This window comes from Heterocephalus glaber, unplaced genomic scaffold (genome assembly GCF_053883595.1).
Source record: "Heterocephalus glaber isolate CG9 unplaced genomic scaffold, H.glaber_assembly_v1.0 deba00000943, whole genome shotgun sequence".
Classification (NCBI taxonomy): domain Eukaryota; kingdom Metazoa; phylum Chordata; class Mammalia; order Rodentia; family Bathyergidae; genus Heterocephalus; species Heterocephalus glaber.
This window is the reverse complement of record NW_028258175.1, coordinates 6,684,914-6,703,069: the sequence shown is the minus strand read 5'-3', so window position 1 is coordinate 6,703,069 and position 18,156 is coordinate 6,684,914. Positions and strand designations below refer to the sequence as shown.

The 18,156-nt window shown below is 49.4% G+C and overlaps 1 protein-coding gene across 1 annotated transcript in view; it reads left to right on the top strand.

Annotated features, from left to right (window-relative positions):
* Positions 1 to 2,407: 2,407 nt before the first annotated feature.
* The window catches only part of Hs3st2 (heparan sulfate-glucosamine 3-sulfotransferase 2), a 93,532-nt gene continuing 77,783 nt past the window's right edge, over positions 2,408 to 18,156 (top strand). The window contains exon 1 of the mRNA XM_004855935.3: positions 2,408 to 3,020. Coding sequence (XP_004855992.1) covers positions 2,545 to 3,020 — 476 coding nt within the window. The 5' untranslated portion in view covers positions 2,408 to 2,544. The remainder of the gene's footprint in view (positions 3,021 to 18,156) is intronic.

Sequence of the window (18,156 nt, the reverse complement as noted above, 5' to 3'; positions counted from 1 at the left end):
ACATCATGACTTGAGATTCAGAGAGAAGTTTGAAAAAAAAAAAAACTGGAGCAGTGAAATGATGAGACAAGATGAAATTTAATCAGGTCAAATGTGTAAGGACCTACATGTTGGGTCCAAAAAAGTCCACTGTAGAAGCACAGTATGGGGTAGACGTGCATTAATCAGCAGCTCTTGTAAGAAACACAGATGTTACTTGGCTGCAAGCTTGAGGTGTCAGCAGTGTGATGCGGCTAACAGAAAAAGATAACGTAATCTTAGGTGGCATTACTAGAAATAGAGCTTACAGAAGTGAGGCGAGGGTCCTGTTGAAGTTTTCAATCTGTAGCTGAGATTCTCATTCAGTCCAAGTGCCACATTTTAGTAGAAACATCCATAAATTAGCTCACATCTGGGAGTGGAGCCTGGAATAGAATTACGTGATTAAGGGTCAAAGGAAGTAAGGTAGCTTCATCGCACTGTAATTAGGACCTTGAATCTTGGAGCCAGGCTGCCTGGGTATAATATCAGCTCTGCCAATTACTGAGTATGTGTTCAGTAAACCTCCTTTTTACTGTCTGCAAATTAGGAATTATAATAATACCTATCTCCAAAGATAAATGAGGTAGAGCCTATTGAGTGATTACCACATTACTGCCATTAAACAAGCACCTGAGAAAGGTTAGCTATTATTAGAATTAAGAAACCAAAGTGATGTGGGTATTATGACAACACTCTCATAGATTATAGTAAGCATTAAATGAGTTAACATGTGCCAAATGCTTGGCACAACGTTGATAGCTATTATTATCCACAGCAGAGGGAGTGGTCTAAGGTTCCTATTTATGGGCCTGGTTTGGAGACAAAATATTTCCTGGTTGGAGCTAAGATCCACAGAGACTTATGATCAGGTCAGGAACCGCATGAATGGAGGATGCGGAGGGAATGGTCATCCAGACACGCTACGGGGGTCCTAGCTTTGGAAACACCTAGACATGGTGATTTGGCATTGTGCAGAACTGACTGGGCTGTGATTTGGATCATGGCCATTCAAACCTGGTTCTGCATATGGTACTAGTGTGGTCCCTTCGGGACAGTTCTGGGCATGGCCACTGACAACTGCCCCGTAAGCAGTCACTTAGGAATTACTGGAACTGGAATTGCTTTCAATAAGTCTTCCCTGTCCTTTGTTTCCTTCCATTGGAGCCAATGCCTCCAATGCCTTTAGGGTTAGCACCCAGGCCTTTAGGGCACTATGGTACCCTGGACAGCTCCCGGGAGCGGTCCCCCCCCCCCCCCCCCGCTACGGGGCAGCTAAGAGGAGCCCGCCCCACGCGGAAACGGCGACTCTGGGGCTCGCTCTCCAGCCAGGCCCAGGAAGAGGTGGAGAGGGAGTGGGGTGGAGGTGCGTGCTTCACGGGTGTGAGACGGAGCGAGCCGCCTGGGTGTGACTCAGTGCGCGGGGGGCCGAGCTCGAGGAGCTCCAGGACTCGTCCCGGAGTCGCACTCCCGCTCGGCTCTTCCGCCCAGCCGCTCACAGCGTGCGCCCCAGGGCCGGCGGCTGCGAGCTCTCCGCCCGCTCCGACGCCGGGCTGTGGGGCTGAGAGCGGGCGAGGGGTGTGTCCCTGTCGGTGTTCTGTACCAGACTAGGACGCTCCTCCTCCGCACCCTTGCTAGGTACGGGGGTGTGTCTGGGCTCGCCTGCGTGTCCCGGGGATGTGCGTGCGCACGGGGCCGGGGTAGCGGACAGCGCGGCAGGGTCGGGTGCTCTCGTCTGCGCCCGGCGTCTCCGTTGGATGTTGGCGCAGTTCCGACCTGTGTTTCCCCCGCGGGCGTCATGTGGAGAGGCCAGCGTGGTGGGCATGTCCGATCTCGGGGGAGCAGGGGATGTGCCTGGCGTCCTCCGCTCGCCGCCCCACGCTGGCCAGGGCTCTCTAGGGAGTAGTGTGCGCGGAGGAGGGCCTAGGGTGACGAGTCCCCGCCGAGAGTAAGAGAGTGGGGGCGCGGGGGGCGGGCCAGGTCCCCGGGCGCGGCGCGGGCTCGGGGGACCCGCGCGGCTGACGTCAGGCGACTACTTAAATAGAGCCGGCAGCGCGTTGGCTCGGCATTTCCCGAGGAGCCGAGACGCGGCCGGCGCTAGCGCCACCGCCCGGCCCGCCCGCGGCCCGCCCGCAGCCCGCGCAGCCCCGCCGCCGCCGCCGATCTTTCCGCGCGCGGCGCTCGGAGCTTCGGGGATGGGGCTTCGGGCTCCGGGCGCGCTCCAACCCCGGCGCACGCGGGAGCCGCGGAACGCCAGGAGCCGCCGCGCCGCCCGGAGCCCCAGCGCCTAGGGCCGGGAGATGAGGGGGACGCAGCCATCGGTCCCCCGAGCAGCTGCCGCCCCCGGGACCCCCGGGCACGGTGCGCGCCCCGGCCGGCAGCGCCGGGAGAAGACGGCGCCCCCTGCGCCCGCCCCGCGCGGCCCGGGCATCCCCGCGCGAGCCCTCTAGGCGACCGCAGGGCCACAGCCGCCCCGCCGCAGGTGCCCCTCGGAAACCATGACCCCCGGCGCGGGCCCATGGAGCCATGGCCTATAGGGTCCTGGGCCGCGCGGGGCCAGCTCAGCCGCGGAGGGCGCGTAGGCTGCTCTTCGCCTTCACGCTGTCGCTCTCCTGCACTTACCTGTGTTACAGCTTCCTGTGCTGCTGCGACGACCTCGGCCGGAGCCGCCTCCTCGGGGCGCCGCGCTGCCTCCGCGGCCCCAGGGCGGGCGCCCAGAAACTTCTCCAGAAGTCCCGCCCCTGTGATCCCCCCGGGCCGACGCCCAGCGAGCCCAGCGCGCCCGCCGCCGCCGCGCCCGCCCCTCGCCTCTCGGGCTCCAACCATTCGGGCTCCCCGAAGCTGGGCACCAAGCGGCTTCCCCAGGCCCTCATCGTGGGCGTGAAGAAGGGGGGCACCCGGGCCGTGCTGGAGTTTATCCGCGTGCACCCGGACGTGCGGGCCCTGGGCACGGAACCCCACTTCTTCGACAGGAACTACGGCCGCGGCTTGGACTGGTACAGGTAAGGAGGGGAGCTCCGCTGCGAGCACAGCTCTCGGGTTGGCTAGCGCTGGGAGCCTCTCCTGCGCTTGGGTTCCGGGCTGGGGTGGGGAGAGGGGAGGTACCGGAAAGATTTACCCAGAACTTCCCAGTGTTTATCCAGCAGGGCACGCGGCTTCCTGGACTGCAGAGGGCGTTCCATCTCGTCCCCTGAGGCTGGGTGGAAGGGAGATTTTTAGTTGGAGGGCTGCCTCCAGTCCAGCCGTTTCAGGGTGGGTGGGACCAGGCAGCCTCAGGGCTTCCTGATCACAGCCCTATTTTGGCCCTAAATAGATCTTCCGTGGTCCTGAGAGCCTGAAGGACTAAGGGGAAGTCGGGAGAGAAACCCCACGGGGTGGGGCTCCTTTTGAGGAAGGTCCCCGTAGTCCAGCCTGAAGGAGAGACCCCCTGAGGTTTCTGGAATGAGAAAGGCCCCTTAGGGGGTCTCAGGTACCTGCCCGACTCCCCCCACTCGCTGTGCTTCTGGTTAAAGGTCTTGGAGTAACTGAAAGAATCCTAGATTCAAGCCTTCGCTCTGTCACTTGCTTGAGCAAGTTCCTTAACTCTCCCAGCCTCTTCTCTCATCCATCACAAGGGGCAGGAAAACAGTCCTTGCCTTGGCTGCCTCTCACGGCTTTCGCAATGCACTGAGAAGGTGTGGACAGGACACCTTGCAGTGGGCTGCGCTGGGCAGTGCTTCCAAACCAGCAGCCGAGGTGTGGAATTTGGGATACAGGTGGGCACTTAGGTGAAGGCTGGCCAGGATCACAGGGGCAGCCAGACATGCGTAGACTGCTCCTGCATTGCACTGCCTGGCCGAGAGTCGCCCAGGCAGGTGGTATCTAGTCATAGATGCACTTCTGTGAAGTGGTAGCTCCACTGGAATACCCACCTGCCTCCCAAGCCCTGGGTGGTGCAGAAGTGTGGCATACATCCACAGATGGGCTAAGCCAGGGTCTCATGGCACCTGGCTCCCAGAATTCTTATCATTTCGCCTGGCCTCTTGAAGACCTTCTAGAAACATCCGCATAGTGATGGAAATGTGCAGGGGTGGCAGGGTAGTTAGAGTAGCTGATGCCAATTTTTTTTTTGTATAAATGTAAGCCCTTAGACAGTAGAGGTCATGAGCATATTGGACAAAAGACAATTTTATTAGAAAGAAGACCCTATTGGACCCATAACAGGGGACCCTGGATTTGCAAGAAGGGGAGACTGTAGGGCCACCTTGTCACCTTCGCCAGCTAGCCCTGGCCTGCAGTGGCTGTGGCTGTAAGGGCAAGGGTAAGGGTTAAGGCCACACACTGTCCTCAGGAGACAAACATTGCCTGCAGGAGCCAAGCAGCAGATAGCTGGCCAGTGGGGGCCCTAGCGCCATCGCATCTGATGAGTGAAATAGGGTGGCCCATGGTGGCAAGCGTGCCTCTGTGCCGCTGCTGATGGCCCACTGTGCTTCCTGAGCTCTGGCCCACAGGCATCCCGTCTAGGTGTGTGAGGATGCTGTCTGAGCCAGGGTGGGGAGGGACAAGACAGGGCAGCAGCACCCAGCCCAGGGCAGTCAGCCACGGCCAGCCTCAAATGCATGCCAGGGTTTCCTCGATGGAAAATCTGAAGATCATTACGACAGCTTCTGGCAATGTGAAGTGCCTTTTAAATGCAAAATAGCAAAATTCTGAGCATCTGGCTTTTAGGTAATATGCCTCTAATACACACCTAGGCTCCGAACCGGGCCTCCCCCTTCCCCTCTCCTCCCCCACCGAACAGCTACCTCAGGCTTCCTTCCCAGAGCCTGTGTCATTCAGGGATGGCTGCTTTTTATTTTTAACCTTGGCATGTGTGATTCTAAGCCAGCTTAGCTGTGAACCTTAGAGATGGGAGCCATGCCTTTTTTTTTTTTTTCTAGCACATTTAGATTCTGCTAAAATTCTCAGCTGAGTCTTGGTAGGTTTTATTTAACATCAAGCACACTGACAGCTCCACTTCTTTCTCCACTCCCCCACCCCTGCCCTTCCTCCTTCATAGAGCTAAAAAAGAGATTAGCCCTGAGGTCTGGTCATAACTACTATCTCCATCACTTGCCCAGGAAGACTGAGGACAGCCTACAGCAATCAGGAAGCCGCGGTGTAGTTTGTGTTTCTTTCAGTTACAGATTGGCGCGCCCAGAGTGCAGGGTGTCAGCTGCGGCTTGTCCCTTCTGCACAAGCTAATACTGCCCCATTTGGAGACTGTATCAGTCATCTGCAGAACATTTCACTGTGCGCGCTTTATCTTTCTCATCACTAAAGTGATGTGCACTAATTGAAGAAACGGTGGGGATGTCTGGGATTCTTCAGAGCAAACCCATGTTCTCCTTTTCTTTCTGAATTCCATGCGTGAGGTACAGTGGGTGACAGCAGATTCCTCTTTCTGCCCCCTGCCCTCATTGTTGCATAGCATGCTACCCTAAGCCAGTATCCTCCATCTAGACGAGGGAGAGGAGCCCTCGAACCCACTGCAGTGGCCTGGGTTTCCCAGAGGCAGGTTGCAGAGTTCAGTGCGGGCAGAGGATCTTTCAATGCTGTGCCCACACCCAGGCCCCCGGTGGTACTTCCTGGGCTGGGAGGTCTAAATCCAGATTGACACTAGCAAAATCAAACTCATATCCTTAACCCACAGGTGAGACTTTTCTGCGGGTGCAAGAAGATATGATTCTTGGAGGCAGAGTTACAGAGCCAGGGGGAAGGTGTCAACCAGAGGGACACTTGTTCCATTTGGCCCCCTTTTTGAGAATCAGCCCATCCAGGCCCTTAGCGATTCCAGCCCTGTGCAGCAGGGTTCCCTCCCATTGGATACCTATCTGACGCTTACTTCCCCTGTGCATCTAGCCTGGGTTCCCCTCTCCAGATTTCCTCCCCAAGGCAACAGCTGGCTCAGCAGGGCAGAGTAGGGTCCACTAGAGCTGCTTGGACCGGGAAGCAGAGTGACACTAGGGTGTTGGGGAAGCCAGGATGGAGCACCTGTGTCGGAAGATAAGAGTTGCCCCCAGACGCTGTGCAGTATGAAGAAAGGCGCTCTTCAGCTGCCTAACCATAGAGTGGGATGTCTAGTAACTGTCCTGGAAGAAATGGAATCCTGAGCATGGAATACCCTGGAAAAATCCCTTATAAGTAAGGACAAGGCATTAATAACTACCAGTGCCACTATTCCTTTGACTTGCTACCGGCACTTGTGTCAGCACCCTTATACTGCCAGTATTAAAACTATTCATTTTTGTCCCTGCTGCTATTACCAAATGTGGCTGAGGAATTAATTGCTAGCAAAATGGTTTCATGCTTTCCTTTTTCTTACTTCCTTTCTACCTTCCTTTCCCTCTCTCCCTCCCCTTCTTTCCATTTCCTTCCTTTCTGCCTTCCCCTTCCCTCCTTTCCTTCCTTCCTTCTGCTTTGATAAAAAGTCCCTTCACATTTCTGCATCCCACTGTGCTCATCTTTAAAATGGGGCAGTGCCTGACCTGCATTCCGAGGTTGTAAAAATCGTGTAAGACAATCAGTGTGTCAGTGCTTCTCCAAATCTGAGACTGTATTTAGAATGCTGTTGTTTTGCTGAAGTTTGTGAGACAGACTCTGCAGTGCCTTTGTCTTTTATGGAGAAATAGAGATAGAAACCGTGCTGGGTCCTGTAGTCTTTGGAGTCCCAGAGGAAGCTGAGTTTTGTCTAAAGTGTTCTCAATTTTGCTGGTGCTCCAGGGTGGCAGGTTGTGTGTGTGAAGAGGAAGTGAATCTTTTCTCAATGCATTAAAATGCCAACAAGAGCAAATTAATACGTGATAATTGACTCTGTGCTCTGGTGTCCAAATTTTGATAGATGAGCCTGTGCTATAAATTTTCGACTCCATTTCACATCTCTGGTTATTTATTTGTTCAACATCGATGGTGTTCTCAGGACTTCGTAAGACAAAAAAGACACAGTATTTGCCCCAGAGACAATAGTCTAAGTAAGATAGAGAATAAAAAGCACAGAGTGAAATCTATCACATTATCAAGCTCATTTCAATCAAGAAATCATATTCCAGCAGCAAAGCCAAGCTCTGGAAAGATAAACACTGGGAAGATACCAACCCAAAGGCAGAAGAGGCAGGGGAATTCTGCCTAAAGCAGGGAATGCAGAAGGTTTATCATCTTACAGCAAACTGGTCAACACAGGAAGCAGGCTGACCCACGCTTACTGGGGGTGCACAGGTGCGCATGTGTACACACCCCACATTTGTGCATTTGCATGCACAAATAATGCCTTGCAGACTTACATCTTTCTAAGGAGTTTTCCAGCCTTGGTCCACATACTCTGATTAAATGAAACCATGGAGTCCCTAAATCCCCATCCACCTGTAGCTCTCTGTCAGCCTTGCAGCATGCGAGAGACATAATAGTTCCAGCGCATGTACAGTTCTTGTCAGGCACCAAGGAGCATTCAGAATGGGCTAGCAGAGCTGCCACTGCTCAAGGAAGCTTTTCAAAGAGCGGGGTTCACTTCCTTGTAGAGCTTGAAGGGACAGTAGGAGAGTGCAGAAGGAAGAATGAGAGTTCCCCAAAGCCGCTGGGATATGAATTCGGAGGTGGTGACCTGACAGTCCCTGAGCTTTTTAGCTGGCACATGCTGTTGCTACACATTTTTTTCACATTTTAATATCTCTGAGATTAGGATCTGCTATACGCTGGGTGATGGATGTCCTAGATACAGTGACATAGGGTGCTTTCACATTGGTTGGAGAGCCAGGATGCCTTCTGGCTTAGAGACTTGGCTTCCCCAGTTAACCTGAAATCCACTGGACCTTCTGAAGGGCGGACTGCCTTATTAGCCTCCTCTTGGTAGTCAGTAGGGGCCTCTTCTCATTGGTCAAGGAACTGTACCCATTTTGGATTTTAAATGGTACCTGTCGCATCTCCCTGAAAGCATCCATTCTAAAAACTAGAGAAGGGCCAGGGCTTATTGCCACAAAGATAACGTACTGTGATGGGCATGTTCTCCGTAGACTGGCAGATGGAGGCACTCACTGTGTTCCTCTCCCCACGCTTTGAGGCATCTCCCAGGAGTCCTAATAGTTTGGGGCACAGTCAGTGCTGATAGGTGCTATTACCTGTGTGCCTGTAATGTTGTGTGCATCAGTGTGCAGAACTGTAGAATAGCTTTCTTCCTTTGGTTAGAATTCCATGAATCACTTCTGAATGATTGAGTGACAGAGTGGGTGTGGAGGGGGTGGAAGCACGCAGCTCTCTATTGATCCAGATCTGCTGGAGGCCTTGGAGGGGAAGCAGATGCAGTCTCTGTGTATCAGGGCTCAGTGGCCAGGGGGTAGACAAGCAGATTTACCACTGTAAGTCAAGCTGGCAGGGTCTGAAAGGTCACAGTAACCTGACCCTGGGGGACTCACTGTCTCCCCCAGAGCTAACTCTGAGGCAGGTTAATCCATTTATTTGTCAAACGCCTACCATTTGCCAGGCTTCGTGCCAGGCTGCTGTAGGCTGGCTCTGCTGCCACTTTTTTTCTCCTAATGGGCCGCACTGATGGGCTGAAGTGCTTTGTAGTCCATGAGCAGCTTGACAAGGTGGGTAAAAGCCACCAGTGAGTGGAAGTAACTTAGCATTTCGGAGGTAATTGCTACCTGTCAAGATACACAGCCGGGCTGTTGGTCCATTGCTGCACTCCCAGAAGTTCTTCTGTATGATGGTGGGACAGGGGGTGTGGTGAGGAGCTCTGACCGAGCCCAGCCTTCCAGGAGACATGGGCTGGAGGTGCACCGCATGGTTTCCTGACTGAGCACAAGTCAGTTGGGATGTCTCCCAAGCTTTCCATGTCAGAAGAGCTGGGAGTGGTCCCATCTCTACTTCTCTAGGGGGATGAGCAGGGGCATCTGCTCTCAGTGGAGGCATGAGGATCTCTCACTGCCTCCTTCTGTTTGGTGATGTGGCTCCCACATTCTCTGGGAGAAAAGCATTTTCTAGATTTCCATCATTGTCCTACCACCTTCATATTTTCAAAGCCTAGCACAACCGGTACTATTTTGAGGCCATAATGCTAAGTAAAATAAAACAGACACAAAAGATTAAATATTGCATGGTTTCTCTTATATGAGAGGCCTAAATATAAATAATTTAAAGAGCAAAATAAAAGATAGAGGATAAGAAAGAGGGAGGTAGATTTTGTGGGGATGGGAAGGGAACCTCAGGATGGTGGGGGTGGGCAGGAGTGTGGAGAGGGGAAGAGGAAATAAAAATGATTACGATGTGATACGTATATGTACCAATTCCCCCAGATGAAGGTAAGTACTATGTCTTGCAAACATACTCATAAAAAGAAACTACCAAAGTTATATTGGTGGTTACCAGGTGCTGAGGAGACTATGGGGTGGAAGTATAGGGAAAGGCTATCAATGAGTCCTAAGTTACAGGTAGAAAGGAGCGCAAAGTTCCGGTGTGTGGTAGCACAGCAGGGTGACTAGAGATGAAAACTAATGGACTATCCATTTCACAAGGGTAGGAGAGCGGATTTTGAATGTTTTCGCCATAAACAAATGATAAATCTTTGAGGAGTATATATCTTTAACTTGATTTAAACATTACACAGTGTATGCATACATGGAAGCATCACGTGGTACCCCATAGCTTTCATCACCATAACAAGACCTAAAATAATTAGGGTAAAAGGGAAAAGTTTATTTTGGTGGTTTCAGACCACGGCAAATTGACCCATTGCTTCTGGGCCTGTGGTAAGGCAGCAGGTCATGGCTGGAGGAAGCCTTCACCTCCTTCACCTCAGGGCAAGGAAGGAAAGAGAGAGCTAGGAAAGGGCTGGATGATTCCCTTATGGGGCTCGCCCCCAATGACCTATGACCTCCCCTAGGTTCCACCTCTTAAAGGTGCCATTACCTCCCAACAGCACCAGGTAGGGGGCCAAATCTTTGACACGTGAGCATTGGGGTGACATTTTACGGATCCAAACCATAGTACATCAGTGTGTGCAATTTTTATGTATCAATTACAAAGTAAGTTTATAGATTGTAATTTTTCATAAAGAACAAGGCTTATCTTCCCTTCAGTTTGTATATTTTAGAATAGATAATATATTGTAATTGTTCATATCACACAATTCAGAAGTGACAAAGGTTATTCTGTGAAAAATTTTCTCCTACTTCCTGCCTCATCTTTTGGCCGTGACATTCCTCTTCCCAGAAGCAATGACAAGCACCCATTTGGAAGGTGTCCTTCTAAAGATATGCTATGCATGTGTAGACTTAACCCATCCTATGAAAATATGATTAAAATAAATAGTTTCACAAAGCAACTTTATTTTAAAGCTACCCTAAATGAAAAACCAGTATCATTTGCCATAATTACAGAGTAACCATAAAAATAGATAGATTGAAAAACAAAACCGTGTTATTGAGTCTGCTAAATAGTAGTGCTGGAATGTTCCAGGCTTGCAGTGTCTGTATCTTTGTTGAACAGGGTATGTAAGAGGACATTATTAGGAGGCCAAAGAAGCATTGATATCAGTGTGAGACTTTTCTCCTTGAGGCAATCAGAAGGAATGAAAATGAAATGGAAAAGATGATACATTTGCTTCCCCTGTGATTTGGAGGTGTTTGGAAATTCTGTGTGGCTTAACCCAAAGGATAACCACTGACATCATGGGAAACTTTGTTGGAATTTGCAGAAAACCCAGCTTAAGCAAATCCAGCGATGGCTCTAGTTTTTCAGATTCCTTTGATGTATTAATGATTGAATGAGACAAACTCCAGAACAAATAGGAGCATTAAGAAAAGTGCTTTAGGGCTGGGGATTTATCTCAGTCCCCACCTGCCTCACAAGTGGAAGGACCCAAGTTCGATCCCCGGTACCAAAAAATAGAAAAAGAAAAGTGGTTTGACTTGGAATATTCTGAAGGCTTTGAGCCTTTAGAAGATGAGGTTTCCTAAAGAAAGGGTATACTGAGTATTTAGAGAAAAAAATAAGTCCACTAGGTTCCTATGAATTCCTTCCTTATTTTTCTGGTGGAAAATCTGCACTGTCTCCCCGACTGTCACACCTGCATTAAGTTGTTACATATCTGCAGGTGTCAGTGTTGCAAAGGTCAGAGAAAATGTTCTCTTCCCTGGGAAGTCAGCAGCCTATGGGAAGAGGGGCTCAAGGATATTTTTCTTTTAATTTTGTGGCCCATGTGAGACAGGATATCCCTTTTTTAAAATCTCTGGATGCACAGTTCATCTCTCTGTGATACAGTATATGATGTGGGGCTTACACGTAGGGCAAGGGAGAGTGTCACTTCTGCTGTCTTAGATAATTTAATTTCACAGAATCAGGAGCAGAAAATAATGCAGTTTCTTCCAATATCTTTTTAGCTGTGTCAAAGGGGCCCCGCTGGGGAAACGGTGCCTGGGGCTTCCCATACATTGTTAAGAAAGTCACCTTAGAGGGTATCTGACGTCAGGGCTCCCCAAGCCTGCCTATAATCAGGCAGAGAGTTATTAATACTAATGAGGAGCTGACTTCTTGGGGTTCTACAGGCCTCAGTGCATATTGTTGGGCAAAGGAACCTCAGAGCTACCTTGAGGTTGGAAGAGAGATGAGCAGGCATTGAAGCAATGCCTTGTGGTGGAGTAAGCTGTTTAGGGGAAATTAAAGTGCAATTAAAAGATCAGAGAGGGAGGTAGAGAGCCAGAGAGGGGGAGGGGGGGGAAGGGGAGGAGAGAAGGGTGGGGAGAGAGAGAGTGAGGGAGAGAGAGAGAGGGGAAAGGGGAGGAGAGAAGGGTGGGGAGAGAGAGAGAGACAGTTTTAAAGGCATGGGTGGGATGAACTCACAGAAAAAAGACAACAAATTCCAGTGGTTCCCCTTACCGACCAGGGATATGTTCTAAGACCCCCAGGAGCTGCTAAAAACAATAGAGAGTAACAAATCCTGCCTACACTATGTTTTCTTCCCTACACATACATATGATAAATTTGACATATAAATTAGGTGAAAGGAGATCAACAACAATACTGGTAGAACAAAACAATTCTGTGTTTGTTTTTCTTTTTTGGTACCGGGGATTGAACTCAGGACCTTGCACTTGTGAGGCAGGCAGCAGAACCACTGAGCTAAATCCCCAGCCCAGAACAAAACAGTTATAAAATAGACGGTAGGAAAATTTGCATGTATGTGGTGTCTCTCTCAAAGTATATCATTGTGCTTTCACTTAAAGGAAGCACTTGAAGGCTTCTCTTTGGGATATTTGAGTTGTCAGCATCCATTTGTGCTTCGGGGCTATTATTAAATAAAAGAAGGGTTACTTAAACACATACACTGAAATCGTATGACAGTCAACCCATAACAACTACTAAGTGACTAATGCACAAGTAGCATATACAGAGTGGATACATTGGACGAAAGGATGATTCCCTTCCCAAGTGGAATAGGGCAGGTGGAGTGGGACAGCCTGAGATTTTATCACACTCTTTAAGACTGTGCACAATTATAAAAATTATGTGTTCTTTATTTCTGGAATTTTCCATTTAATATTTTGAGTCCCAGCAGACCATGGGTAATGGAAACTGTGAGAAAGGAGAACAGCTGTGTTAGCGGAGGCAGTTTTAGCCCAGCAATTGGAAGCTTGGGCTCTGGGATTTGGAGGAGTGTGTGAGAGACTCAGCTGCACCACCTGTCGGGAGTGTGTCCACCAGCCAGTTGCTTTCTGGGGCTCGGTTACCCATCTGCACACTGAGCTAACCACATTGGCTATCAGTGAGCAGTCGGTGAACAATTAAACCTCGAAGTGCCACAAACATTTCTGGTTCATAGAAGGTGTCCATCAAGTGTTAGTTGTCACTGTCGGCCATTGACTCTGCCATCCAAACTTCTTTGCTGTCGTGACTGAGGACGCAGAGATGAATGGGACACACACAAGTCCTGCCTCTGAGCTCTTCACAATGGAGGGAGTTGAGATATTCGTGGAAAATTTATGCACAAGTCGGATAGGAGTAGATACCGTAGTAGAACAGAAAGGAGATGAAATGTCATTGGGGGGATTTGGGAGGGCTTCTCAGAGGAGGTGGTGTATTATTTGGCTCCTAGTGGGCAGGTAGGATTTCTTTAGACAGAGGTGTTTTTGCAGGGAGATAATGAAGAAGTGGTCTTACAGGTATGCTGCTGCCATGGTGTTTATTGCCTATGGGGTGGGGAGGAGATGGCCAATAATAAGTAAAACGTGCTTGTGCCAGCTAGTAAGCGCTATGGGAAACTTTGAAGACTACTCAGAGGCTGGAGGGCATTGCTTTTGAGTAGGGTGGTCAGGAAAAGCCTCATTGAGATGCTATTTGAGCAAGACTTGAAGGAGGGGAAGGGGCCAGGTGACCTGGGACCTGGAAGAAGAATACTCTCGCAGCGGGGAGAACAGTTGTGAAGCTGTGATGCCACCTGGGATGATGGAGGAAACCTTAGGGGTGAGTGTGGCTAGAGTGGAAGGAGCAAGGAGGAGACGGATGGAAAATAAATTCGGAGAGGCTCCAGGGCCTGCTCAAGCAGGGTCTTGTAACTGCTGCAAAGCTATGGCTTCTACTCAGAGCAAAAGGGGAGATGCTGGGGGCCTTGCAGTCGAGGAGCCCCAGGATCTGACTTGAAAAGGCGGGTCACAAAACAGTGCGCGGGTTTAAATAAAACTTGCTACAGTAAAAGACAGATTACCACGAATCCCCCTCAGTACACTCCCCCTCGCCTCGAGCATGCTTATCCCCATTCGTGTCACCTTTTGAAGTAGCTCAGGAAGTCCTCTTTTGTGAGTGTCTTAGGAGGTGTGACCAAAAATTCGGTGAATGTTGCTGCCAGGTGCCATCCAAGGGAAAGTCAAGCTCCTGAAAATATTGCAGCGTGTCCTCAGCCACCTTATTCACTCGACCTGGCACTGGGGAACTGCCGGCTCTTCTCCCAAATCAAAATGACCACTAAAGGTAAATGTTTTGAATTGATTCGGAACATCAAGGCAGCCACAGCAGTACAACTACAGATACCCATGAAAGAAAACCCTCACGACTGCTGGAAGGTAGCATGAACAATGGGACAAGTGTGTTCGAAGCGGGTCGAGTATTTTGATAGAGATTAATGGCAATGTGTCTTTTATCGTCAGAAAAATTTTAAATTTACTCACGATATTTTGTGATCACACCCCTACATTTTTGTTGTTGATGGTTTTGAGACACAGGCTTGCTATGTAATTTAGGCTGCCCTTGAACCCACTGTGTAGCCCAGGCTGCCCTCAAACTCACAGCGATCCTCCTGCCTCAGCCTCCCCAGTACTAGGATTATACGCATGTGCCCCACACTCAGCACATCTCATGCATTTTACAAGGCTTCTTGGGCTGCTGTGAAGGGGAGGAAGGATGGAAGCAGGAAAAGTGGGCAGGAGGCTGTTGCTGGTGATGGTGGGGAAGAAGAGGGGTGAGAAGATGCTGGGTATGGCTTGAAGATGCAGCTGCAAGATTTGCTGGTGGGTTTCATAGAGGCAAGGTGGGAGAGAGGAGTCAAGGAAGAGGATGAAGGTGACGACGGTGGTCATGCAACTTCCGCTGGGGGTGATGCCTCCGCTTTGGAGCACTTGCATTTGCTGTTTCCTTCTGTTAAGGATTTGTGACCTTTCAGGTCCTTACAAATGACAGGCTGAGGTTTGAACCTAATGCTCTGTGCCTGCTTGACAGTCCCTAGCCTGACTGGTCAGGCATCCATCTGTGGATGTCCCTGAATTAGCCAAAGAAAGGAATGTTATATTCAACTGTAGCATGGGACCTTCCCAAGCTGGTAGAAGATGGCAGAGTCCCCCTTCCTAAGCCCTTTTTACAAGTGCAGAGTTCTCAGGTCACCTCTTGAGATCCTTTGAAGACTGAATTAGCTGTGCTCCGACCCTGAAAAGCCACATGTCACTTGGTGTGTGCCACCCTGCTTCTCACTCTTGTCCCAGCCCCATCGATATACATGACCAGGTAGCAGTCATGATGAATTACCAGATTCAGGGCGCTTGTGTGTGTGGTTCCCTTCAGACAGAATCCAATGCTGTAATGTCTTCCTCCAAGATCTGACTCCAACTTCCCCAGAGCTGCTGAAGCATGGGAAATGTTCTCTGCTTTGGCAGCCTCTCTGCAATGTGTTTCTGCTTTGATGGTTTTAATGAAGATATGAAATCATCTAACAGCTTTCATTTTGCTCAGGCGGGATGGCTTAAAGTGGAGGTAGCATTTCCCAGGATCAATCCCCATTTTCAGAAGTGGTTGGTTAAACTCTCTGCAGTTTACAGCCACTTCTCACTGAAACCGTGTGGGATCTGAATTATTAATTCCATGAAAAATAGGTTAAGTCACTGCAGAGTTCTGTGGTGGTACAGCCCATACTTTGGACATCCTTTCTCATATTTTCTCGCGCATAAACATCTTCATGAACCAGAGATTCTAGGGTAATTCTTGCTGAGGTCTTTGTCAGTCATTTGTCTAGGAGGGAGGGAACTTCATTTAATTCATTTGTTTTTTCCTGACGTGGATAAAGAGGAGGAAATAGGCATAAATGACTCTGGGAGGGTACTTCTGTCAAAGCCATTTGCAGGTTCTCAAATTTGGGCAGCACTCAAATGGCAAATGTACAAATAAGGTCACCCCTAAAACAGGAACCTCTGAGCACCTCTACACTGATGCCAAGAGTATGCCGAAGAATGCAGAAGCTCTCAGCCTTTCTGAATATGACACTGTGGCTGGGGTGGTGACTGAGCATCACCGAGCTTTGGTCCCTTGGGAGAGGAAGTGCATCAGAGACTCAGGGACTCTGTGGACGTCTAGATGATTAGATGATGTTGGCCATGGGACAGTAAGAAGAAGGAGGGACTTGTCCCCAGTAGCAAAAGCTCCTTTAGAGACGGTGCTCATTCCATTTAGCGAGGACGGCCACTAACTCAATCCCGACTGGCGTTTTCACAATGTTTGTTTTGCCAGATCTGGTGTTTTTTTTTTTTAAAGATTGAGTGCTTTGTCTGTAATTGTGTCCTACTGATTCATAGCTTTTATAGGCTGAGCGTCACCTGTCATCTGCCCGTTCGTGACCTTAGAAATAAGTACTACTGCCTTCTAGTCTAACTTCCACCACTTACCCACTGTAGGATATGTCGCCTCACCCTTTTGAGCTTGGTTTCTCCTATACCACGTGAGGATATCGAGTGTTCCTGCCTCATACGCTGCTGTAGTGACTCGGCATAAGAAGAAAGTGTTAGATTTTATTATTATTGCTGTGGGTCCCCTTCCCAGGCTGTGTTTGAGACAGCTGTGATCACGGGTAAGATGATGGCCACAGTGCCTGCAAGACAAGTGATATTCACTGTCATAAGCGAACTTCTGTCCATGGGAGGAAGGCGGGCTCTTAGCAGCGCAGCAAGTGGGGAGAAGAATCTGGAGCCAGGATGACTCAAGGCTGGAGAATCCCATTTGGTTGTAGAATTGAAAACCTCAGGGAAGGAGCTAGCAATCTCCGCTGGTCTTTGTTGTCATTCGTCCCAGGTCCCCGCAGAATCCCTGTAGGATGCTGAGTGTGTGGTGCTGTCACTGCTCCAACTGCTTCCTCATGGGATGGAAGCTCTGTGAAGTTTGGTGGCTGCTTCAGTGCAGCTCTCAATGCCGTACTCTGAACAGCTCCAAGCTGTTGCATCCTTCTACTCTTTTCTTGGCATCAGCTACCTGAGTCAGGTAGAAGTGCTCAGAGGTTCACATTTTCCAGATGCCCCACTTGCCCAGAAGGTGAATGCCTCTCTAATTCTGAAAGCTTAGTGTATATGGAGTCCAAGCTAGAGAGAGAGATTTTGCTAACAAAGAGAGGCTTAGGGATGAGCAGGGCTGGGCTATAAAAATCAGCCTAGATGAATTTTTGTCCAGCCTTGATTAGTGCTGGCCATCTGCTGAAAGACAGGAGGAGCACTAGACTTCAGGGGCTGGGATGAAGGAAACTGGAGGGAGGAGAGTGAAGGCAGCCAGCCCCCAGGAAAACAAATGCTGTCAAGGCTGCCTCAGAAATAATGCAACTCTTTAAAGCCAAGCAAAGCTTTGATGCCATGAGCAGTCCAGTGGGATTGGTTTAATGATTGCTATTGAGATCCTGAATGTATAAACTGTGGGTGAAAGAGCTGGGAGATCTTCCTAGGTTTGTTTTGACTTTGGGGCAATCTGTCTGTTAGCCTCCTCAGTAGTGGAGCCATCACATCACCGTTCTTTCTGAAGCGACCAGGCTTGGTGGTACATGTCTGTAATCCCAGCTACTTGGGCGGCTGAGGCAGGAGGACTGCAAGTTTGAGCTCAGCCTGGCCATTTTATCCAGCCCATGTCAAAAGGCTTCCAGGGCAGGGAGCGGGGTGTGCAAGGTGGTATAGCTCAATTGAAGGCCCTGGGTTCAATCCCCACTACAATCAATCTGCCGATCACTCAGTAACTCCTAATATATTATCTCCTAACCTTCAGCCATTTTTGCGCCATCTTCACAATTAGTTTTTAGACATCTTCATTTACTTTACGTCATATTAAAGTCCACTCATAACTTTTACTCAAATGCATTTATTTAAAAATGAAACTTTATATTACTGTCCTGAGAGTCCTCATCTCACGAAAGAAATAGAAATAAGTCAAAAACAACCAAAAGAATGCAGTTATAACTAAACAATGCAGTTCAATTCTAACCTGACACTGTTGGATGTGCCATGTTCTGCCTGAAGCAGCCCCTTTCTCTGTTAAGAAAGGAGATCAAAAACAATTAGAGAGGTGTTAAGAACATTCTAGCACCTTTCTCCATGATGTAACTGGAGACCTGAATACAGTGGAAAGGAAAGGTAATTATTTTCTAATGAAATGATTAGGTGACATTTAAAGTCCCCACACGGACCACCTAATTGTTTGTTTTTAGCCACTAGTTGGACATATCCCACACTTCGGAGGTGCTGGCCTACCCATTTAGATCTCTCTTAATGTGAAGCCATTGTATTATTTTATCATATTTGGGTGTCATGGTCCATCAACAGCTTGGGAGGGACTGGCTGACATTACAAAGTCTGAGTGGTTTAAAAAGCTGTGATTCCAATTTAAATTGCAAATGAATGG